This window comes from Mauremys reevesii, linkage group 2, assembly GCF_016161935.1.
Source record: "Mauremys reevesii isolate NIE-2019 linkage group 2, ASM1616193v1, whole genome shotgun sequence".
NCBI classification, from domain to species: domain Eukaryota; kingdom Metazoa; phylum Chordata; order Testudines; family Geoemydidae; genus Mauremys; species Mauremys reevesii.
The window spans coordinates 89,153,148-89,178,869 of NC_052624.1; the positions used below are offsets into that span (position 1 = coordinate 89,153,148).

Here is a 25,722-nt window from a genome sequence, read left to right on the forward strand (position 1 = left end):
CCAATAGACTTTGACCTGATATTTTCCTACTATTATACTTTTTACACTAATATTCTGTTAGTGTTAGATTAAAAGATTTTTTGTAGCCTTGAAATAAAAAAATCCCTATGCCACTCAAGGAAGGTCAAGAAGACAAGATGAGTAATCTCCAAGATGCATTACTCACTTTCAAAGAAAGATGTTCCTTGATCACTCTCAAAATAATGCCTGGGGATATAGTCACTGACACTCTCTACAGCTTCCTCTTGGAAGACTAATTTTTACAATAATTTTTTTTTTATTAAGAACAAATCTCAGTAAATTGAATAATTGAAACTTAAAATTTAGGAATGAATTTCCACTCTAATCAACATTTTGGGGTTAGGCTCATGATTATGTTTTGTACCTACATTACTAGTGACATTTGTAAGGAAAGGAAAATAAAGGCTGGCAGAATTTTTTTAAAGCATTAGAGACTCCTGATCTGTTCTATATCATTTGCCAAAGACTATTAATCTATGTAGCTGTCATACCTGTACCTGACATGATCATTATAATAAATTTTATAAAATGTGATGTTTATGGTGAGTAAAAATACAAAAACACATTGCATGAATTTTTTTATTTAACTACATACAAGTACATGTGAACAATTGGCATAAACCTCATAAAAATACAGTACTTTTTTGTGCTGTAACACTATTTAGTCACAATGTTTATATAGAAAGATATCCTTTTTACTGCTTTCTTGAAACTCAGCAACATATTTAAAAAAAATTCCCTTCTCCTAAGCCCTTTTTAGTGATCCAGTTTCCTTATAGAAACTTTACCAAAATGTATTTTTGTAAAAGTTAAAAAGTTAATATGTATTTTCAACCCTTTATCTGCACCCTCCCAATAAAGCAATTTTTTTTAAAAAATCAAATACATAAAATACTGATCAGCTTTTATTCCACAGTTTTCACATATTTTCAACATTTTATTACTACTGTCACAGCTGTAAAAGGTTTATTTCTACAGCATCTATTACTGCTTAGATGCAGTCAAGGCTGAATATCCAGTACAGCCACCTAGACCACTGTCATATCATTAGGCTGCTGACTGAACAATTAACATTTATATAGTCTCAAAAGTTACAAATCTACATTACTTGTGATGTTTTCTAGTGGCTGTAACATATCGTATTTATAACATCTTGTTTGTTAATAGTCTGTACGGTATCCTTTCTCTACTATACTGGGAAGTGAATTCCTCTGTGAAATTAAGTCCTGTATCACACAATGTCAGGGCCACATTATGGTGAGAGAAATAAGAAAAAACTTCAAAGCAGGAAGGATAATTGCACTCTACATGGTCAGACAATTCAAGGAGAGTATATTTAACATTCGGTTTAGTGATTAAATTTACACAAACTTTTGACCATAATCATAGTACAGTCAGGTTGATTTTGTTACAAGGTTTTTCTTCAGTATTATTTGGATACTTTTAAAAACTATTTTTAAAAACCAGGATTAGTTAAATAAAGCTAGATGTCCAATGTACAATAGAATCTTTAAACGGGCTTTAATAGATGGGGAAAGAAAATGTGATATGAACTAGATGCAGCATTTCCTACAGAATTAAGATGTAGCTCTAGCACTGTTAAGGCAGTGCAGAGTTTATTCTATTACCTTACTAAAGCTACACAACAAGAATTAATGACAGATTTTGCCTGAATAAAGTATTTTCCCTTCTTAAACTTCACATGTGCATGTCTGGTTGTTTTGAATGTACTAGAATGTTAAAAATCCTTGGGCAATCAGAGGCTAAGCTACCGGTCAGTTGCATTGGTTTAATTATTTTTTAAAATTAATATTGAAGTTAAGGTTCCAAGCACATGCAAAGTGCACATCATCTAAAGTGTGCAGTTTCAAGATTGTTTAAAAACTATTTCCATTTAAAAAGACAAACTTAAGGCCTGACGTTTTTAAAGTGATCCAAAACTATCAGCAACCCTTCTTCAGTTTCTCTTAAAACCATCCTTCACAAAGATATGGCTAAAGAAATTGTGTGACTTCTTCAGAAATGTGTGATCAGTATCATGTTATCCAAAGAGGAATACGGGGAGTGATCATTATACTGTGATGGTGATTTAAGAAGTCTGCTGCTAGATGCTACAGCGCCATCCATTAGTTCATAATTACTAGCACCAATGGTTTAAATAATCTTGCTTTACTAAGACAGACTGACAGCATTGTTTCACAATTTGATTGGTTTTGAGAACTCTTGTTACTTTCTACAGCCACTTAACTTTTGTTTGGATCAGTATTTATTAAAGAGTGTGCAAACATATAATCATTTGCATAGCAAACCTTAAGAGACTGACCCTGAAATAGAAATCCAAACTGTCAGGTTAAGGTACTTCTATAATCAGAATTCCTTTTAAATGACAAAAAATTAAAAATACACATTTCCTCATTTTAAGTTTAGTATAAAAGGTGTTTCTGATTTAGAATTTTTATATGGTTACCAGTTAAAAAGTTGAAAAAGTTTGACAGTTCTTTGCACTGAAGTGTTATTCCCTTGTAACCTTCAAGATTCTGTAAACACTGTTCTGGAATACTGTGTTGAAATATGGCCGGGGATCCTTACTCATAAGGTTACATAAAGGAATTTTGCCAGCATTGGCAGGGTCTTCCACATCCCAAATTTCAGGCATACTGCAACCGGGCCTAGAAAATATTTGAATATGTAAACAAAAATAAAGAAGGACAGGTAAGGAATTGTAATCAAGGAAACATATGGCAAGTTTGTTTTATAAACTAAGGGTTAAAAATGACTGACCTACAAAGGGGAAAAAAAAAACTTTTGCTTCTTTATGATGAATTACAGAAAGCACTTAAGTGAAAAAAACCTTTAAAGAAAACCTGTCTTTACATTGGAAATACAAATCAGATTGGAGAATAAGTGAAAAAATGGTTACCTACCTTTCAGAACCGTTGTTCTTTGAGATATGTTGGTCACGTCCATTTGATTCTAGGTGTGTGCGCACCCACATGCGTGGTCGGTGATTATTCCCTTAGCAGTGTTCATAGGGTTGGCTGTGGCGCCCTAGAGTGCCATGCTCACATGTCGGTATATTAGGTGCTGCCATCCCTATGCCCTCTCAGTTCCTTCTTGTCAGCAACTCCAACAGAGGGGTGGGTAATAGAATGGACATGAGCAACACATCTAGAAGAACAACAGTTATGAAAAGTAGGTAACCGTTTTTCTTCTTCGAGTGCTTGCTCATGTCGATTCCATTCAAGGTAACTCATAAACAGTATACATGGAAGTAGGCTCGGAGTTCTTGGTCTTGCGGCTTGCAACACTCCTCTGCCAAAGCCAGCATCGTCTCGAGCTTGATGGGTAAGTGCATAATGAGACGTGAACTTATGGACAGATGACTAGGTAGAGGCCCTACAGATCTCTTGGATTGGCACCTGTGCCAGGAAGGCCGCTGATGACACTTGCACTCTAGTCGAGTGTGCCTTCACAGGCACTTTTGCTAGCTCATAGCAGTAGCGGATACAGGCTGTGATCCAGAATGAAACCCTCTGAGCAGACACTGGATGACTTTTCATCCTGCCTGCCACCACCAGAGGCTCAAAGGGAGGCCCCATGAGCAGTGACAGCACAAGGTTCAAGTCCCAAGGAGGGACAGGACCCCAGACATGAGGGTAGAGATGCTCCAGAGCTTTCAAAAACTGGGCCATCATGTTTTGAACGAAGACCAACCAGCCCTGAAGCAGAGGGTGGAAGGCTGAAATAGCGGCCAGGTGGACCCTGATAGATGACAGGGACAATCCTTGGAGTCTGAGGTGTGGAAGATAATCCAGAGAGGCCTGGATACATCATTACAAGGCCCAGCACATAAACCTTTTCCACTTGGCCAGGTAAGTTGCTCTGGTGGAGGGTTTTCTGCTACCCAACAAGACCCGTTGAATCCGGGCCGAGCATTCCCGCTCTTCCGCATTCAGCCATGCAGTGGCCATGCTGTCAAGTGCAACGCCACCAGGTTTGGGTGCAGAAGACGTCCATGTTTCTGAGACAGCAGGTCCAGCCAGAGAGGTAGCTGCAGCGGGACGGCTACCGAAAGATCCAGCAGCGTGCCAAACCAGTTCTATCGAGGCCACGTGGGGGCTATCAGGATAACCTTTACCCTGTCCTGTTTGATCTTTACAAGGACTCTGTGGATCAACAGCACTGGCGGGAAGGCATACATCAGGGCCCCTGACCAGGGAGCAGAAAGGCAGCTGATAGGGAACCCCTGTCCATACCCCAGATTGAACAGAACACGTGGCATTTCCTGTTCTGACAGGACAGGAACAAGTCCACCTGGGAAGTCCCCAGAAGATCATACTGACCTCCTCCAGCTGGAGAAACCACTCTTGGCAAGATGAGAAGGTCCTGCCGAGGTGATCTGCTAACACGTTCCTGGTCCTGGGCGATGCACGGCTACCAGATGAATGGCATGCCACGCACAGAAGTTCCAATGGTGGAGAGCTTCTTGGCAAAAGGGCCAACGACATGGCTCCACCGTGAATGTTGATGTAATGCATCGCAGCAGTATTGTTCATCAGGACCTGCACCACCTTGCCTTCAGGTGGGGCAAGAAAGCCTGACAGGCCAGGCGAACCGCTCTGAGCTCCCTGACTTGTTGAGGTGTTGCAGGTCCAGAATAAGTCAGGTCTCATTTTGCTTTCAGGATTAGGAAGTAGAGGGAGTAGAAACCTTTTCCTTTTATGTCCCAAGGGACCTTCTCCACTGCCCCCAGGTGCAGGAGGTTCTTAACCTCTTGAACAAGGAATTGCTTGTGAGACGGGTCCTTGAAGAGGGACGGGGAATGGGTGGGCTGGGAAGGAGGGACAGCTGAGAATTGCAGGGTGTAGCCTGGAGATACTATCTCTAGCACCTAGCGGTTCGAGGTGATCCATGACCAGGGTGAATGGTAGGGACGAAGACAATTGAGGAAAGAATGACGTGGATCCAGGGAGTTAACGGGGGTGTCACTCTTGAGCACACCTTCAAAATGAGCATTTCTGGCCCCCAGGATGCTTTGCTGGGCTGGGTTTCTTGAGTGAGCAGCAGGAGGAAAGGCGGTTACGACTAAAGCTCATGTTTTTATCCCTTCTCCTTGCAGACCCCTGTTGAGGCCGCCAAGGCCTTGGCAGCGGTGGTGGCCAAAACTGCTTCTTCGCCAATTGTGGTGTATGCAGACACAGCGAGCGAAGGGTGGCCCATGCAGCCTTGCATCAATCTGCTCCACAAAGAGACCAATCCCATCAAATGGGAGATCATGAATTGGGGCCTGCATTTCCTGCGATGGGCCAGCGGTCTGAAGCCAGCAGCTGCGCCTCATGACCACCATCAATGCAAACACCCTAGCCATCGAATTGACCACATTCCACACCATTTGGAGGGAGCACCTCGCTGCTGAAGGACCCTCCTCCACCAGGGTAACAAACTCCTGGGCCAAGTCCTGGGGCAGGGACTCCTTGAACTTATGGAGAGTCTCCCATAAGTTGAAGTTGTTTCTGCTGAAAAGAGTCTGGTGGTTCACCACCTGGAACTGAAGCCTGGCCATTGAATACATCTTCCTTCCAAAAAGCTCTAGCCTCTTGGCCTCTTTATTTTTGGGGTCAAACTGGTGTGCCCGTTTGTCCTTCTCATTGGCTGCTGAGATGACCAGCAAGCCTGGAGGCAGGTGGGTATATAAGTACTCAAACCCCATGGCTGGCATAAAGTACTTTTTCTCAGCCCTCTTGGAGGTGGGAGGGATGGACGACAAGGTTTGCCAGAGGACCTTAGGTTTGTTTAAGACCCCATTGTGCACTGGTAGTGCAATAAGGGCAGGGCTAGATGCCGAGAGCATACTGAACAGGATGTCTGCCTGTTCAGTCATCTCTTCTACCTCCAGGCCCAAGATTTTGGCCACCCGTTGAAGCAGGGTCTGGTGCTCTTTGAAGTCATCTGGCAGGCTGGCACTCAAGCCCCCCTTCATTCGGGAATGGGGATAATGACTGGACCATTGGGGGAGGCCCTGGGGCATCATACCCGGAGGGGAAGAGGGTTTTGGGGTGGACACTCACTCCTCTATCCCGACCTCTAAGTGCACTTTGCGCACTGAGCCTGGTGCCGCCAGCTGTTGCTCTGAGGAGGCAGCCAATGAATGGTGAGAAGGGTGCATTTGCATCACAGGCATGCCCCACGCACTCCAGTAGGGCCACTGTCCTGGCCACTGGCTGTGTTGCCAAGACGGCATCGCTGAGATCAATGCAGCCTCAGGTGCCCAACTATGCCAGTGATGCATCGGCGAGGGGCTGAATTCCCTTTCTGTGCCAGAGGAATCCCCTTCCGGTGATCACGGTGGGGCTGTCGATGCCTGCATCTGGTGGCTAACCATTGCCACTGGAGACCGGCATTCTGAATAGGAGGACTGGGGGTGGGAGGACTGGTACCGTGACAGAGACCGTTCCCAAGCTGCAGGGGGCGGGGATCTGTTCCGAGAAGATGACCAGCGGGAAGGGGACAGGCGCCTCCCCCTAGGCGATCTGCATTGAGAGGGAAAAGACCGCAATCGCGGTGCAGGTGATCTAGGGCAACCTGCGGAGGTCCTGGGTTGTGAAGCCGGAGATCTGTGGTGCAGAGACGGAGAGCGTTATCTTGGTTCTGGGGAGTGGCGATGCTCACTTGCCCTCTGACGGGGCTTAACGGCTGGCTTGACCTTGTAGGGAGCCTTTACTGCTTTCCTGAGACGCACATGGCACCGGCGACACTGGTAGAGGCCTCTGCGCTCTGGGCACCGGGAAAGCCTTGGAAGGTGTCAACCCTACCATAAGCCTGCGTCCCCAACTGCTCCCAGGTAGTTGGTAGTGGATCTGTTGGGGGGTACGGGGCCCCCATTGGGGAGGCACATCCATGTGGCTCTAGTGCTGCCCGAACTGGGTCCTTTGCCTGATACCCCAGGGCCTTTCTTGTTCGGTGCTGGGGAGCCGTCTTTCTTGGACTTCTTTTTGGGCACCAGTGCTGGAGAGTGGTGCCAGGGGTGCATTACGCACCAGGGCCGAAGTGCTAGGGGTAGAGCCTGGCCGGGAAGGCTTGGAAGCCGGGTGGAGAGCAGTTTCCATAAGAAGGGCCCTCAAATGAATGTTACGCTCTTTCTGGGTCCTTGGTTGAAAGTTCTTACAGATGCAACACTTGTCTTTCACATGCAATTCCCCCAGGCGGCTGCTATGGGGGTCACTAACAGGCATAAGCCTGTTGCAGTCAGAGCAGGGCGTAAAACCTGGAGACCGGGGCATGCTCCACCTGGAGCGAAGTCTGTTTTGGGACTCTAACTTCTAACTACGCTACTTAACGACCACAAACACTAACAACTCTGAACAAACTGTTTACAAGGCCCTAAGGCTTGAAGACAGTAGAAACGAAACAGATAGCTCTTGCTAGGCAAGGAAAAGGCACTCTGATGGCGGTGCCTAATATACCGACGCATGAGCACGGCACTCAAGAGGGCGCCACAGCCGACCCTACGGATACCACTAAGGCAAAAATCTCAGATGACCGCGCACATACCTAGGATGGAATCGACATGGGCAAGCATCCAAAGAAGAAATTATATTACAAGATAAAAGAAAAAAGTATATAGTCAAAAAAAATCTTGTTTGGGTTTTGTAACATCTATTTCATTTCCAGAAAAAAAATTGCAGAAAAAATTCAACACCTTTGGACTTCATTATACATACACATCTGCAACTGCCTTCATAGCATAGTGATCTGCTTGCTATGCATTAACTTTAATTGTGTTCTACAATTAGGTTTAAGGTTATAATCCTAAAATGTTCACACACAAGCCTAACTTTACACATGAATAAAGTCAATAGAACTACTGTGTGTAAAGTTACATGTGTATTTGAAGGATCTGGGCCCAAATTTGTTTCTCGTACTTAATTATGGTTAAGGATAAATGTAAATTCAAACGGCATATCTAACACAAATTAGCTAATATCTAATGTTCATGTACCTGTGGGTGTTTGAACAACAAACCCCAACGTAAAGAGGCTCAGTGACTGTGAAAGTTCTCAGAGTTGTAAAGTCTGTTTTTCTATTCACACATCTCAAATCTGTTTGTGTAGATAGAGAGCCTGGCTCTGTCTGTATTAATTCAATTCATATAGTTTAAGAACTTGTACTAAATGTGAAATAAATCTGCAAGTTCTAATGACAGGGTTACTATAATTCTCCCATCAACCTCCACAATCCAAAGACAAGATCCAGTATACCCTCAGCTATACTGTGGACAGAATATTGATGCTGAATACTAATACTCACTTAGTTCTTCTTATGCACCACGACTCTTCTACGATGTAATAATTCACTCCTAGTTTTAACAATTCTTTTTTCACTTCTTTTGCTGGTTTTCGACTATACATGGAATACACTATTTTAGTTCTGGCCCTTTGAAAAGAAAAAAATCCATAAAAGTTGTTAGCAAATCGGATGGGAGGGTGGGGAGAACCAAATATTTAGGATGGATAAAATAGCCAGACTGGGGCCTGGTGTACACTACGAGTTTATATCAAATTTAGCAGTGTTAAATCGCATTAACCTTTCACCTGTCCATGCAACGAAGCCCTTTATATCGATATAAAGGGCTCTTAATACCGGTATCTGTAATCCTCCCCGATGAGGGGAGTAGCGCGGAAATTGGTATTGCCATTTCAGATTAGGGTTAGTGTGGCCGCAATTCAACGGTATTGGCCTCTGGGTGCTATCCCACAGTGCACCATTGGGACCGCTCTGGAGAGCAATCTGAACTCGGATGCACCAGCCAGGTAGACAGGAAAAACCCCGTGAACTTTTGAATTTAATTTCCTGTTTGCCCAGCATGGAGCGCCGATCCGCACGGGTGACCATGCAGTCCCAGAATCAAAAAAGAGCTCCAGCATGGACCGTACGGGAGATACTGAATCTGATCTCTGTATGGGGAGATTAATCAGTTCTATCAGAACTCCGTTCCAAAAGACGAAATGCCAAAGCATTTGAAAAAATCTCCAAGGCTATGATAGACAGAGGCCACAGCAGGGACTCAACACAGTGCTGCGTGACAAGCTAACGGAAAGCCAAAGAATCAAATGGACGCTCATGGAGGGAGGGAGGGGGGACTGAGGACTCGAGCTATCCCATAGTTCCCGCAGTCTCTGAAAACCATTTGCATTCTTGGCTGAGCTCCCAATGCCTGAAGGGTCAAAAACATTGTTGCGGGTGGTTCAGGGTATATGTCGTCAATCTCCTCCCGCCCCCCGCCCCAATGAAAGAAAAGGGAAAAAAATCGTTTCTTGACTTTTTTCAATGTCACCATATGTCTACGGGATGCTTCTGGTAGATACAGTGCTGCAGTGCTGAACAGCAGCATCTCCTCCCCTTTCCTTCCTGATGGCAGACAGTGCAATATGCTTGGTAGCCGTCCTTATCGTCCCTTGAGTGCTCCTGACTGGCCTCGGTGAGGTCGGCTGGGGGCACCTGTGTCATTCCCTTCTTTAAGCTTTGTCTCCTGGAGATTCAGTCCTGCCTGGACTATCATAGAAACTGAAGGCTGCGCTCCCCCCCCCTTTAATGTCTAATGGAGATTCAGTCCTGCCTGGAATATCATAGGAGCTGCAGGCTGCCTCCCCCCCGTTTTATCTCAATAAAGTCAGTGTTTCTTATTCATGCATTCTATATTACTTCATCACACAAATGGGAGGATAACTGCCACGGTAGCCCAGGACGGGTGTGGGAGGAGGGAAGCAACGGGTGGGGTTGTTGCAGGGGCACCCCCTAGAATGGCATGCAGCTCATCATTTCTGCGGGATGTCTGGGGTTCTGACCCAGAACGGCTGTGCTCTCTGGTTCTTTAGTAAAATGCCCGATATTCTAGGCAGGACTGACTCTACCTTTAGACAAAACGTAAAGAAGGGAATGACCTGGGGAGTCATTCCCATTTTTGTCCATGCGCCCCCGGTCGACCTCACTGAGGCCAGCCAGAAGCACCCATGACAGCAGCAGATGGTACAATAGGACTGGTAACCGTCATTGCCAATTTCCAAAGCAGCAGACGGTACAATAGGCCTGGTAACCGTCTCTGCTAACTTGCAAAGGCAAGTGAATGCTGCTGTGTAGCACTGCAATACCGCGTCTGTCAGCAGCATCCAGTAGACATACGGTGACAGTGAAAAAAGGCGAAACGGGCTACATGGTTGCCGTGCTATGGCGCCTGCCAGGGCAATCCAGGGAAAAGGGCGCGAAATGATTGTCTGCCGTTGCTTTCACGGAGGGAGGACTGACTGACGACATTTACCCAGAATCACCTGCAACACTGTTTTTGCCCCGTCATGCATTGGGACCTCAACCCAGAATTCCAATGGGCGGGGGAGACTGCAGGAACTATGGGATAGCTACCCACAGTGCAACACTCCAGAAATCGACGCTAGCCTCGGTACATGGATGCACACCGCCGAATTAATGTGCTTAGTGTGGCCGCGTGCACTCGACTTTATACAATCTGTTTCCAAATACCAGTTTCTGTAAAATTGGAATAATCCCATAGTGTAGACATACCCTGAGATACTATAACGAGGGGGGTTGTATAAAAAAGGCAGACTGCTTTGTAAGAAAAGCATGTAATAAACCCAAGTACTCTAACATAAATATAAGTTTAACATTTCTTAAGTTATTTGCCTTCGTATTTTAGACATGGCACCAGGAAACACTGCAGCTTATTATTTCATACCGACTGTGTATCACTTGTGGAAGAGAAGCAATGACTTTCTACTGAATTGGCCTTTAGGACACATTTATATTTTAGATGATTCAATTCCAGCCATTTTGTTCTAACTTCACTCAGATTCATTCCAGAGATTTTGACTGAAGTGGGTTACGTTTCTTCTTGTTTAATGAGAAACAAGATGAATGTCCTGGGTGGACCCGTTTGCCCTTAGATTTGTAAAAAGAGACTTTGAGACAGAACTTGTTTCTTTCCATTTCCCACTAGACTGAACAGAACATGATTTTAGTTTAAAGACAAGAAAGGGTGAGCAGAATCAACAAAAAGGAAAGCCTGGCATTATGATCTACTGTCAATGCACTGATGTACATAATCATATAATAACCTTAACAGAATTCTATTTATCCTTAAAAGAGAAGGTTAGTGAAAGTCTGAAGACACGCAGTGAATCATTTAGAATATTCTCCACAAAACCCTGTCAGTCTAGTGCTCATATGATTGTGAGGTGGGGAAGTAAGGCAAATAGCTGTTTTGCAGACTTGTCCCAAAATATTAAGGCTCTGATACCAAGTACAGTTGAAGGGGATTGTCTGGAGACAGAGAGCAACATGATTGTAGTTTGGTCTTACATCTGAATATAAATGTACTATAAACATGTGGCAATATCTTGTGTTCCCCTTCCCCTACCCTCTTTCCACAAAGTCGAGTTGCCAAAGACTGTTGCAATGATACTTGTGGATAGGATGCAAGATGTTAAACTTTTTAAATAAATGAATTTCAGAAGTCAATTTACACAAAAAGTCCAGGTTCTGAAAATTGCAAGGAAAACAAATTAAGCCATCAAATGCCATATGAAATGAACTGACCAAAAAAGTCTGTGCAAAATTTGAATTTCAATCAGTCTTAATAAAAGAAGTTCCTAACTTAATAATCAACATTTAAATAATATGATTTAATACATCAAGAAAACACAACCCTTGTTTACAGTAATATCTAAGTCAATAAAGCTGCAGTCTTGAGAATTGGTCTGTTCACTGGGCCACGGGAAAACAGAGCAACAAGAGGTAGATTTAGTAGCAGGATGTTGCTTCAGACTTCATAATTACACAATATTTTTTTATTACTAAGGCTATATTTATACTTTAAATGCTACAGTGGCACAACTGCAGCTGCATTACTGTAGCACTTCAGTGTAGAGACGACCTATGCTGACGGGTGGGCTTTTCCCATTGGTGTAGGTAATCCACCTTCCCAACAGGCAGTAACTCAGTCAACGGAAGAATTCTTCTGTTGATCTAGAGCTGTCTACACCAGGGGCTAGGTTGGTTTAACTACGCAACATGGTGGTGTGGATTTTTCATGCCCCGGAGCGACAAAGCTGAGTCGACCTAACTTTTTAGTGTAGGCCAGCCTTAAGTCTGAACGATTACCGTGTCTCTACTACTGCTATCCCACAATGGACTATTGTCTTTCAACTTGTTGATGACTATTTTAAAACAATGTTGATTACTCAAATAAAAATATGGTCTAGAACTTCATGGATTTAAAAAAAATTGTACTAGACAACATGACGATCATTACTATTGTACATCACAAGGCTAAAATAGCTAGAGGAATAAAACTGAACTTAGAAATTTACCTCAGCCCTGCATCTTCATAATGGGGATGATTTACAATAGGTCGAAGGGCAGACAACTTGACACTTGCCATTGTAGGCATCGCTCCTGCAAAAACAGCATCTGAAATATATAATGAAAGACTTATTTAAAGTAAGGATAATAAAAAAGAGGAGAAAAGATTTTCAGTTTCAGATAGCCAAACCAGCATAGCTCTAGGACAATACAACAGAATAAATGTAAGGAAGGAGAGAATATTGCACTTAAAAAAAAATTCCTTAAATGTAATTGCTCTGAAAGCTTGGTTCAAATAGCCTGTGAAGAGATGCTCAAAAGACAAAGGCCAACGATTTTCAAAATTAACTATTTATTTGGGATGATAAGCACCCAAGTACATGAATGCTGTTGCACTTAAGAACACAAGCATTTTCAAAAAAATATGTTCATCATATTTCAGGAGAAACTTTTGAGACAAATATTGAACTTTCCTTTGGGAATCTTTTTCTTCTGAATAGAATTATACTAAGATTTTAGCCAAAATGTGATTGTCTTCAAGAGAAAAGGCATATAAGATGGTTTATAACTTGTACTGTAACTGTTGTTCTTTGAGATGTTGGTACAGACATGCACCCAGTACACTAAGCCAGAGAACTTTGCCTAGCAGTACCCATAGATGCGGCATACACATCGTCTAGCTCCTTAGACCCTCCCCAGGCTATTTAAGGGCAGTGCGGCCCCAACCTCCCTCTCAGTCCCTTCACACCAAACATCAAGAATTGAGACTTCTATGTAGAGGGGTCAGAGGGTGTGTCATAGAATACACGTCTGCACCCACATCTCAAAGAACAGTAACAGTATATGTAAAATAACTGTCCTTTCTTCTTTGAGTGGGTATAGACATGTATTTCACTTAGGTGACTGACAAGCAGTATCAGGACATGTGGCTCACAGTCTATTCTGAGAGCAACTGCAAGACTGCCTTCCCCAAATTTGCATAATATGTGATGCTTTTTAAAGTTATGGATGGAAGACCAAATAGCAGCCCTGCAAAGGTCTAGTATTAAAATATCACCGAGAAATGCAACTGATATCACTTGGGACCTCGTTGAAGTAGTCATGGTCACATGAAACACTGTCTTTTGGCATAGAAAAGACAAAAAACAAGTTGCCTGGGGCTCATATGGAAAACCCATGAGGGCAGCCAATATAGGGCTAAGGTCCCATTGACGAATCACTTACTTTACCAATGGAAAGAGACAAGTGACTCCTTTCATGAATCTGGCTACAATGGCATTTGAAAGGACTTTCTAGTACTAAGCTGAACCTGTTGAACAGCTGTGGAATAGTGTTCCTCCTGATCTAACCACGCAGCATCCATGCAGTGAGGTACTGACTGATTGGAGCTGGATATCAACAATAAAATCTCAGAAAGAGTGAGATAAAGAAGCTTGAAGTAAACTATCACACCGATTGCTCCAACTCTAGCCATGCATGGTGAGAAGGAACTGATGGGGGTCAGGGGGCACCACCTTTAAATAGCCTGAGAAGGAGCTAAGGGGCCAGAGGACACAAGTGCAGCACCTACAGTTACCTCTAGGAAAAATTCTCTGGCTTTGGTGCACTGGGTACGCGCACACCTGAGTGGAATACAAGTCTGCCACTTGCAGAACAGAGGATTCTCACTTAAATCGAAGTGAAATTCAAGGAATGTATCCCAGCATACCAACCAAATATGTTAATTAAAAAAATGTGTTTAATTTAATGTGTGTCAAAAACCATATAATATGTAATAGCACAATAATATTTTGAAAAATGCAGTTAGCATTTTAATTGGCTTAATCTTGATTCAATTCCAGCATCTAATAAGGTTTAACTGCTCCTGACTGACTGCATTTTGACAGATTGTTAAAAATTGCTTCAGTTACAGCTCAAATAAGGACATCATCACACACAACTAAATAGTTTACCTTGTCTTGTACTAGATTTTATCCATTCTAAAAGTTCTTCCTGTGGCAAATTGCTAAATTCTCCCATGATGTTCCACTGATTCTGAAGGTTTGCTGATCCCTCTATTGCCATTATTGCTAAAATAGCAAAGACCAATGTTTTGGGCTGAATTTTGCCAAAGAGCCATCCAAACAACTGAAATATAAAAGCCAGTTAATTCCCAGACACCTAGAGTATTACACAATATTCATGTCTTATGATTTTAATTTCTCCAGTAGAAACCTGTCACACATATTACAATCAATCAAAAGTTGTTCTTTTAGGGCCCAGTCCTGCTTCTATTGACATCAATAGAAATTCTGCCATTAACTTCAGTGAGAGTAGGATTAAGACCTTAAATATTCACTTAAGTTGACTCCACTGTAGTATGTTACTCCTACTTTTCTTATACTATAAATAAGACAATATGCATTAATGCAACCTTAAATTTGCAGTGAAAATAAAGTCAGGGAATGCAGCAGTTAAGATTCATTCAGCAATGTCAACTTCTAAATCTCACATATGTAGTATTTTATATTCTTGTCAAATGGACAGTTCCGTATATTTCTGGTCATGTTAAATGTATTTCATAACAAGATAAAAAAAAAGTTGACTTTTTTTTTTTTTTAAGAACTACAAGCAAATCAGAAAGGCAAAAGTTAATGGTAGAACTTTACTGTTACATGACATCTACTCTTTCCCTCTTCTACACTGAAAGAGATAGGCTTTGTTTGAACAACAGTACAAGTGGTTTGAAGCAGACTTTGAAGTGCGCACCTCAGTAAAATGAGTACTGTGGAGAGAAATTGTAATTCTGTTTCTACTGCTCTATTGTTTGGCTTGATCAAGGACAACCTATCCCAGCCACACTTGACCTAACCCCACAGGTACCCACAAAACATATCCCTTAATTTTTATTGGCAATTTGTGAATTAAAAAAGCAAGGGTTTACACTTTATGCTTATGACACCTGGTTACACACTGTTTAACTGCTTAGCACTAGCTAAATGCATTCCCATTAATCAGAATTTATGTAACTACTGTACTATTAAAGCAGCAGGAATTACCAATCACTGTTAGGCTAAATTATTTAATTTCCACTTAAGACCTCACAATAAGCCAGCAATATCAATTAAACATGTGCCATGAGATAACAGTATTTTAATATTTATATAATACGGTGCCTCTGGCAGCTGAAAGGGAACATGGCCAAAGCATCATCTTCCTGCAGGGTACAACATATACTCCACTGTTTTTCCCAGAAAAGCCAGACACTAGTCTGGAGCATTCATTGTACAAAGTGTATCTAGCCCCAGTGTGGTTGCAGCACAGGAGTAGGAGGGCCGTCAACGTTTCTTGTTTCTTCTCTCCTCCTGTGTGCTTCTCTACAAATCTGGGCATTAATCAGACCACTAGTTTACATAACCCAAAGGGAGCAACCTGCAGTCTGATGAATGAATGTAGCATAAGGAGCTTCTTCTATGGGCTTGGGATGATTGTTTTAATATTAAAAACTTCTGTTTGGAAGGATGAAAAAAAACTTTATAACCACATTTAGATGGTCATAACTTATGTCAATTTCTTAGGGAAGTAACTGCTCTGAGGAGCCCATGTTTACAACAGAGAACAAAAGTAAGTAGCCCAATTTGTAAAAGTCAGAATACCACAAAACCATTTTATGGACATTTATAATCCTACTAGTCTCTAAAAATTAAAATGTCATTTTATATAAATATAATATGATGTTGACCCATTAATTTGACTGCTGATCTGTTTTAGCACTTAGTATATCTGCCAAAGAGCTGCCAACAGCTACATGGCAATCTCAGTTTGAGTGAGAATGTGTTAGAACATTCAACTCCTTAGTCAGTTTGCTACTTTTCAAGTGAAGAAAAACCACAGTCCCATAATGGTTCTATAAAAACTTGATAAAATTAACAGTATTTTGTACATTTGCACAACCCAAAGTGATTGAACATGCATAAAATGCAACAAAAGCATCTCCTTTTATATGAGGTTGTGACTAGATTAGGATGATTCTCATGTGGTACGTGATTTATAAATATGCTCCGCCAAATAAATCTTTAAATGTTTGCAAGGAATGTTTTCTTAATTTTCAAGTCCGTCAGAATGTTTTCTGCTAACTTTTAAAGTTCCATTTAAATGATTATCTATGATGGAGCACCCACACCTTCCTCCTAATTTAGAGAGCAAACACACACAAACAACATAAGCTTTAACAGCAATGTGTTCCACCCCGCAAGATGCTGCACTGAGCAAACTGTGCTCAGTTTGATAATGAAGGGTATAATCATCCATGTGATGACCTGAAAGAAAAACAACCACCTGCAGAACTAATCCCACTCCACAGATGCCCATCTCAGGCTGTGTATTATTGGACCAAAAAAGGTGTTTTTACTGCAAGGATAACTCGTGTGTGTTAGCTATCGTGCTGTAAAACTCTTAGTGGCAACAAAGATTGTAGTTTTACCATGAGGCAACCTAGATGAGGTCAACCATGGATGGGGTTATAGTGCTGACCTTGCCTAGCTATTTCACAGCAAAAACAACTGCCTTGTTTCTGCTTAGGAGTTTACAGCAAGATAACTATCATGCATTAGTTATCTCACTGTAAAAAAACCCACCTTTGAGGTTTTATCTTCACTGACAATCTCCCTCCTACTGGCTTGTCTTGGGAACTAGATCAGATGGTCCAGATCCCTTGCTGTTCTAACTTATCTTACAAAGATTTAGGAACATGTTTTCACCCTTACCACTCTCATAACTGCTTAATCCTGACATCCATCCCACAGATATCAAATCCTCCCAGAACCTTATTCTAGACAAGTCTGGACAATCAGTTAGTCCTGACTCCCCTCTAATCCTGGTCAGCCCAAAAAACAATTATTCCTTCTGGTCCTTTTTATACATATACAGCCCAATTCTTGAGTCCGTCTGAACTATTCTTGGCTGAGAACCCAATGGGGCAGGCTGAAAGCCACTTTTACACTTCCTTGGTCCTGGAGGTAGTGCGAGGTCTTCTCATCCCCTTTGTGTAAACTAGGGCAACCTCATGTCTGCTCTAATCTATGCTGGATGCAAGAGCTCCTAGGACCATTCATATGCAGAATTCAAAAATAATTGGACCTTCTTGGGCTAATTTTATTAGGTATCATTCCAGTCAGTGTAAGGCATGTTGACAGAAAAGATTATGGCTAACACCAGATTTAATGCCATCATTGTCCCCTCCATGTATCAGATGTGCAGCCCCCTTTGTGCCACAGGAACAGGGTAAAGAAGCTAGGCCAGGAACAGAGAATCTGGCCCACATTTTCCAGGTGCCACCCACCTTCAAATTAGGTAATGTTCTAAGGGTTAAATTATCAAAGATTTTTCCTCCTCTTGATGCCTGAAAAAAATGCTCTAGGAAGAAGCTAGTCTCCGTGTGTCAGACTTAAGTACTAAACCCCAGTACCCTATTCTGAATGTGTAAATACAATAAATGGAATAAGTACGTACCCTGGACCTTTTAATTAATGAAAGGTTTTATACTTAGTATGCATAAAATGTTAACTTTTGCAGAGTAACTATAAAAATGGAAGCATATTTGTCATTATGCTTTTCCCCTACATGTTGCAACACTGATTTCAAATTAAATTGATGAGTGGATAAAATTTTGATTATTTCAACTGCTCACTTACCCAGAACATTATAGAGAGTAGTATTTGAACCTCAAATTAATATGCAGATAGCTAAATTATTCAATTAGTCAATCTGAAAACAACCAGAGAAACAATATATGCAATCTGATCGGGTCAGATCAGGATCATAGTTCTTATGCGCAAAACTGGATAATGCAGATGAGCAATGTATAGTTAAAGCAAAATATATTATATTACGAAACAGTTAATTTATTAGTTTAAGAATCTCAACTTCCACTGATTAAAAAAAGAAAGGCCAGGACATAAAGCTACATAGCATATGCAAGATTATGCATCTAGTGTTTTTGTTAACTTAAAAGATATTACACCTAATGATACATTCTTAGAATTCTCTGCACATTTCTAGTTTGGATGCTATAAGCAATATAAACACATTTCAGTTAAGCACTGAAAAGTAAGACTCAATTACCAAGTTTCATATCCTGTGATGATAAACATTCTATGCAACAGAGGTCACTTTGCATTTATAGATAACGTTCATTGAAGTGCACATACTTTTAGTATTATGAAACCAAACCTATACCCATGTTTAAAATTCAGGAATACTTGCTTGGTAACTAAATTGTAACATACTGCAATATTAGTTACCAGTTACAAACAGCAGTATCTAAGCTTTCAACTTTGGTGTGCTCTGTTCACGTCTACTTTAAATAAGAAAGACATGAGCATACTGTGTGAGAGCAAGGCTTAGGAGTGAATTGGAAAATATAGAAAATTGAAAGCCATGCACAAGTTTGTCAAAAATATCTGTTTTGCTATAGTTTAATTAAATTTGCAGAGCACAAACATTTAGCTAACTGCTGAAGGAAAAAGACTGTTTGATTTAAACTAGGGCTGTCAATCACAGTTAACTCATGTGATTAACTCAGAAAAATTAATCATGATTTAAAAAATTAATCGCAGTTAAACAATAGAATACCAGTTGAAATTTATTAAATATTTTCAGATATTTTTCTACATTTTCAAATATATTGATTTCTATTATAACACAGAATACAAAGTGAACTGTGCTCACTTCATATTACTACAAATATTTGTACTGTAAAAATGATAAACAAAAGAAATAGTATTTTTCAATTCACCTCATACAAGTACTGTAGTGCAATCTCTATCATGAAAGTGCAACGTACAAATGTAGATTTTTTTTGTTACATAACTGCTCTCAAAAACAAAACAATGTAAAATTTTAGAGCCTACAAGTCCACTCAGTCCTACTTTTGTTCAGCCAATCGCTAAACACAAACAAGTTTATTTACATTTACAGGGGATGCTGCTGCCTGCTTCTTATTTACCTGAAAGTGAGAACGGGCATTCTCATGGCACTTTTGTAGCCAGTGTTGCAAGGTATTTACATGCCAGATGAGATAAACATTTGTATGCTCTTTCATGCTTCGGTCACCATTCCAGAGGATATGTTTTCATGCTGATGATGCTCGTTAAAAAATAATGCATTAATTAAATTTGTGACTTAACTCCTGGGGGAGAACTATACGTCTTCAACATTCTGCCATATACTTCACGTAACAGCAGTCTCGGATGATGACCCAGCACTTTTGTTTTAAGAACACTTTCACCGCAGATTTGACAAAATGCAAAGAAGATGCCAATGTGAGATTTCTAAAAATAGCTACAGCACTCAACCCAATGTTTAAGAATCAGAAGTGCCTTCCAAAATCTGAGAGGGACAAGGTGTGGAGCATGCTTTCAGAAGTCTTAAACGAGCAACACTCAGATGTGGAAACTGCAGAACCTGAACCACCAAAAGAGAAAATCAACCTTCTGCTGGTGGCATCTGACTCAGATGATGAAAATGAACATGAGTTGGTATGGACTACTCTGGATCATTATTGAGCAGAATGCATCATCAGCATGGACACATGTCATATGGAATGGTGGTTGAAGATGAAGGGACATATGAATCTTTAGTGCATCTGGCATGGAAATATCTTGCGTCGCTGGCTACAACAGTGCCATGCAAATGCCTGTTCTCGCTTTCAGGTGACATCATACCAAAAGAGGGCAGCATTATCTCCTGCAAATTGTAACCAAGTTTGTTTGTCTTAGCAATTGGCTGAAGTAGGACTGAGTGGACTTGTTGGCTCTAAAGTTTTACATTGTTTTATTTTTCAGTGCAGTTTTTTTTGTACATAATTCTACATTTGTAAGTTCAACTTTCATGATAAAGAGATTGCACTACAGTACTTGTATGAAGTGAATTGAAAAATACTATTTGTTTTTACAGTGCAAATATTTGTAATAAAAAATATAAAGTGAACTATACTCTCTGCATTCTGTGTTGTAATTGAAATCAATATATTTGAAAATGTAGAAAACATCCAAAATCTTTAAATAAATGGTATTTCATTATTGTTTAACGCGATTAATTTTTTTATTTGCGCGATTAATTGTGATTCATTTTTTAATTGCTTGACAGCCCTACTTTAAACAGATCTGTTAATAATTTCTTAAAGGTATGGAACAGTAAGACCAAACAACTATTCTTGTGAATCTGCCAAAGAAAAATAGCACTCTTCGTATGGAGTGTGGACTTAAGAAAAAGGAAGTCCTAACTGACTGGACACTGTTTACGTGTAAAATGAATTACTACATTCCAAGAAAACAATATGTATCCTATTTTTATGGCTTTAACAGCTATTTTCCAGCCCAACTGCAATTTCTCTTGGTCTCCTTTATGTATTTGAACTCTTTCTTCTTATGCTACTTTTTTTTTTAAGAGGTTGTTCATAATTTTATCAAATGTCTGAACTGTACACAAGGAAAGAAAAGGGCGGAATGTAATATATTAGGCACTTGCAGAGTTAAACAAATTAGAAAAAAAATCTCGTGTCATGAACTTTGTCTCCATTTTTAAGTTTTTGGGAAAGCGGGAGAAGATGATTCTACAGAAATGTTTTTGTACTCTTATGAATCAATAACCCCTTGGTCTTTTCTCCAACCATGAGATTTTTAAAAAAAGAAAAAGAAAAGAAAAAAAAAACAACTTAAAAAGCTGACAGGGTTGCATTGCTGGCTTCATTCATTTTTCTCCAACAGATCTCAGATGGTCATGACGGGCAACTTCTTGATGGTTCTCACCACCTATGGAGCATTGCAGGGTTCATTCTTACTATTACCAGTGAAGGAAACAGTAATTGACTACATCAGTAAACTGATGACACATCTCTACAGGCACATTTTATCTAGTGCAAACAATGCTAGCTCCCAGCTGTCTCAGTGTTCAAAGGAAGTTGGAACTGGATGAAAGCCACTGGCATAAACTAAATCACAGAAAGCTGTTGATATTAATGATAAGATACTATTAAACTCATCCCCCCAATGTTCAAACAAGTGAAGGCATGGAGGTGTTTCTGCTGGACTCATTGCTCCTGAATATCCAAATGGCATCAGAAACACTATCTTTCATTTCAACTGACAAGGAGATTTGTTCTGGTAAAGTAACATAACCCACAATGATCCAGACTGAATTACTGCCATTCCCTCGCTCTAATACTGAAGGCAACTATCATATGAAAACTTCAACTAGCTCACCTACTAAATCAAAAGGCTAAAGTGTCTACATATCACCAGTACTTTACACCCTAAATAGCTCCTCATTCAACTCTTGATCCATTTCAAAGTACTGTTTTTTCTCTCTCTGAAACCATTTCTCTCTTCATACCCTACCAGAGCAGTTATGAATGACGAGAGGTTCACAGCAGACTAGCCCCTTAACTCTGAGTTAAGGTGTAGCAGAAGGTCCTAAACTGTGGCACACATTTCCTACGCTCCAATAGCAGAGTTCTAGTCTTGTCAAGATTTGAGCAAGATACAAAGATCCATCTGCTTACACAGGCTTTCCAACCAACAATAACAAAGCAGCAGAAGAGCCCAACAACATTCTCCTGGGTAACAAATCAACAAATAAAATAAGGGAAGAATGAAGAAGAATTTAGGCTTATTTTGTACTGAATTCTCTATGAATCAATGTTTTAACCACCACCTACATATCACAATGATGGGCACATTAGAAGTAGGAAGAGAGAGAGAGAGAGAAAAAAAAGACTAAACATTTATTTTATTGCTTTCCTGGTTCAAAGGGCAACTTTTATGTCAAATTACAATACACTGACATTTTTATTGCTAATTTATGGACCCCTGAAGATACAGTTTTAGAATGTCTATTTTGAGACTCTTAATGGAAGTTTTGTTAAAATACTATTACTCACAAAAAAACAAAAACAAAAAACCCCCAAAACCCCTCACCTTAAAAACATTACGTTGCCAGTGCACTTTACAGATGGAGAACAGAGGAACAGAGAGATTAAGATCAAAACTTTGCTCTCATTTTGGGTGCCAAATTTGAGCCTAGGACCTAATTTTTCAGGGTACTTAGCATTATATAGCACTTTCTATGTACATATCACAGCTCCCACTGACTTCAGTTCCAGTTGAAAGTGTGCAGCACTTAATCAACTCAGACCCCAGGATATCAAAACAGGCACCCAGAAAATAAGGAAGACACAATTAGTGACCACCTATGAAAAATATAATTTACGTGACTTGTCCAGTATCACATGGGGACTCTGTGGCAGAGGCAAGAAAAGAAGCCAATTCTCCAGGGCTCTATGAAACTGGTTTAATCACAAGATCATCTTTTATCTTCCTGCAATTCCTTGACTCATTTACTACACACCTTCCAACTCTGGCAACAAACAAGGCAAGGGTCTTACAGACAACCACATCCTTTTCTACACAACCCTCAGAGCAGGTCTATCCTGTTTACTGAACAAGGCAATGGAATGCAGGAAGGGAAAGAACACAAAAAGTGGTCACATCATAAGTAACAGTTACTAATCTGTTCCCTAACTACTGTTCTTTGAGAAGTGTGGTACATGCCCATTCCACTTCAGCTGCATGCATGCCCAATGCATAGATGTTGGAGATTTTTCCCTCAGTGGTACCTGTTGGGGTGGCGCACAAGCCCTCTACTACTCTCATGCTGCTGTGTGATGGTATAAAGTGTGGAGCTGCTCCAACCTCTCCCCAAGTCCTTCTTACCGGACAGACTCCAATACAGAAGGGCTGGTGGTGGAATGGACACATGCAACACATCTCGAAGAACAATAGTTAGGGAACAGGTTAGTAACTGTTTCTTCTTTGAGTGACTGCACATGTGCATTCCACTTCTGGTGACTCACAAGCAGTTCAATCTTTATTCAGGTAGACTTCGATCCCACCCTCAGATTGAAGGACCACATGTTCAAACTTGGCATCATCTCTAGATGGTGAGACACTGCACTCTCCAAAGCAATCATCTGCTCAGGCAGGACCACTGACTCTGGCACCGCCCTGTTGAGATTAGATGCCATCTTTCTGTGCCTCTTTCTCAGTACTGGGGAAGGAGTATGGACCCAAGAATTAGCAAGACCACGAGAAGCACTTCTGATGGATGCAGATGTGTTTGGTACTCATTATGAGTGAAACAGCTCCAAGGATGAGTGTAGGGCTGCCTCCATCGGCAGAAACTTAAGCTTGGCCTCTGTCTTTCTTGGCTCAAAATCCTTGCAAGGTAGGCACCAAAACATGGACCTGAGTCTCCCCAAGACACTTCAGGTAACTGGAGTGTGGGTCACTCACTAGAACTGGTTTCTTACAGGAATGGCAGGGCTTAAAACCCAGTGACTGAGTCATGCCCCGGAAGAGGTAGCAGTACCCAGGAATGGGTACTTCTATAACTACCTAACACTATAAACTACTAAACCAAGGAAAAGACTTGTGATAGTAAGACCACACTCTCCAACAACCATCACAGATAGTAAGAAGGAACTGATGGGGTTGGGGATGGCTCTGTCCTTTATACCACTGCACAGCAGCATGAGGTAACAGAAGCTACCCGTGCTGCCCTGATGGGCATTGCTGAGGGGGGAAAAAAAATATCTCTGACAACTGCACTGGGAATGCACACACCTGAAGTGGAATGGACATGTGCAATCACTCAAAAAAGAAAAAAGACTATCATAATGCATGTGCGCAATGGGCTGAATTAAAATTATAAGCAACCTTAATACTGGCACATCCTAATTGAGTGATTGACTTTGAAACCCGAATAATGTTCTAACCGTTTTTTACTGTTTAATTGCCTAGGTATCCTAAAAAAAAAAAACGGAAAAAAATATTCCAAATGTGATACCATATACTGACACCCATGTGATTCATCAGTAGGGTTGGAACACGTAGATCCACTACACAGACTTCTGGCACTTAAACTAAGAGAGAAACTGATCAAAATAATTAGGTTGTTAATCACTACATTCACCAGCACTAGAGCGGGAGGAGAGAGACACTTTGCCAGTATGTTTCACATATATTTGCTTACAGCAGTGGAATGGTGAGATTCAGGAAACATGGGTTCCATTCCAGGCTCTGGAAGTGAGTGTGCTTTAACGGGCACAGATCTGTTTCCCTCAAGCTTGAGGCCTTCCCTGCCCTATCTGCCCCCACCTTTCCCACACCATCTCCTTGCTCTAGTCCTATTCTCTTTGTCTATCCTAGTCCCTGCCTCCACTACTCAGGGTTCACATCCAAGTCCCAGTTTCTTCACCCAGCAAATCCCAGTTCTCCCCCTGCAGCCCAACACTTTTTCAGATCCATCTCCTCTGCCCATTACCCCCCGCCCCCCGGTTTAGTTCCAGTCTCCTTGCCAGAACAGTCTCAGTCTCTCCCTTCCAACTCTCAGTCACAGTTGCTCTTCCTCCACCACCCACACTCTTATTCCTTTCCACCCCCCCAGTCTGGCTTTTTTCCCTTCTGCATTTGAATCAGACCAGCTTCCTTCTCCACACTGCCTGAGTGCCCACGGGGGGGTCATTGATAGGACCGGGGGCACAGACACTCCATTCTTAGTTCCAGTGCCCAGCCCAGAGCACTGGGAGCAGACATTACTGGGAAAGTCTGGCTTTGACCCTGCTGCCATGCGCTGAAGTATATTCTGTAACTCTGTAGGGCTGGCGTATGTGCAGTCCTGTTACATACAGAAGCTGTGAGGAGCTGGGGCATGTTTGGTTGTTCTGTGGAAATGGCACATGTGCAGTCGAGTCACACACGGGAGTTGTGAGGGAGGAAGCGTGCACTCTGGTCAGCACAAGAAACAGAGAGGCGTATGCTCAGTGAAGATGAAATCTTTGGAGATTTACTGCTAAAATTTAAGAAGTCTCTATGTGTGAACTGTGATTTCTCAAAGGCAAATATAGTAGTAGTCAAATTTGGGCAGATTTTCACAGGGATGGTGTCACAGGGTAGCTGGTCTCTGCGAATAGACTGAGCCCAGCTCCCCTGTACTGGCGCAGGTGAGCGTAATCCGGCTAATTACAGGACCTGGGCTACAGCTGGGACTATGAAGGGCTGCTAGGAGACAGCTGAGGAAGAAGGACTGAGACAGGCTGAGCCATGGTCAGCAGAGGCCACACTGGACTGAAGCTAACTCCTGTGGTGGGTCCCTGGAATAAGGGACCCAGGGGCCCAAGGAAGCAACCCAATGGCTGTAGCAACAAGAGGAGTTAGAGGAGGCAAGGAAGTTGCCAGGAACTAGAGAGCCAAAGACCCTGGGAGGGCTGGCCCTGAAGTCTGGGGGCCAGGT

General features: G+C 41.6%; 1 protein-coding gene across 2 annotated transcripts in view; it reads right to left on the bottom strand.

Moving 5' to 3' along the window:
- Window positions 1–586: 586 nt before the first annotated feature.
- The window catches only part of DPY19L1 (dpy-19 like C-mannosyltransferase 1), a 104,120-nt gene continuing 78,984 nt past the window's right edge, over window positions 587–25,722 (bottom strand). For both annotated transcript variants that reach the window (XM_039523909.1, XM_039523908.1), the window contains 4 exons: window positions 14,346–14,520; window positions 12,402–12,501; window positions 8,329–8,454; window positions 587–2,690 (listed from right to left, as the gene is read on the bottom strand). In XM_039523909.1, the coding sequence (XP_039379843.1) occupies window positions 2,534–2,690; window positions 8,329–8,454; window positions 12,402–12,501; window positions 14,346–14,520 (558 nt within the window). In that variant the 3' untranslated portion in view covers window positions 587–2,533. The remainder of the gene's footprint in view (window positions 2,691–8,328; window positions 8,455–12,401; window positions 12,502–14,345; window positions 14,521–25,722) is intronic.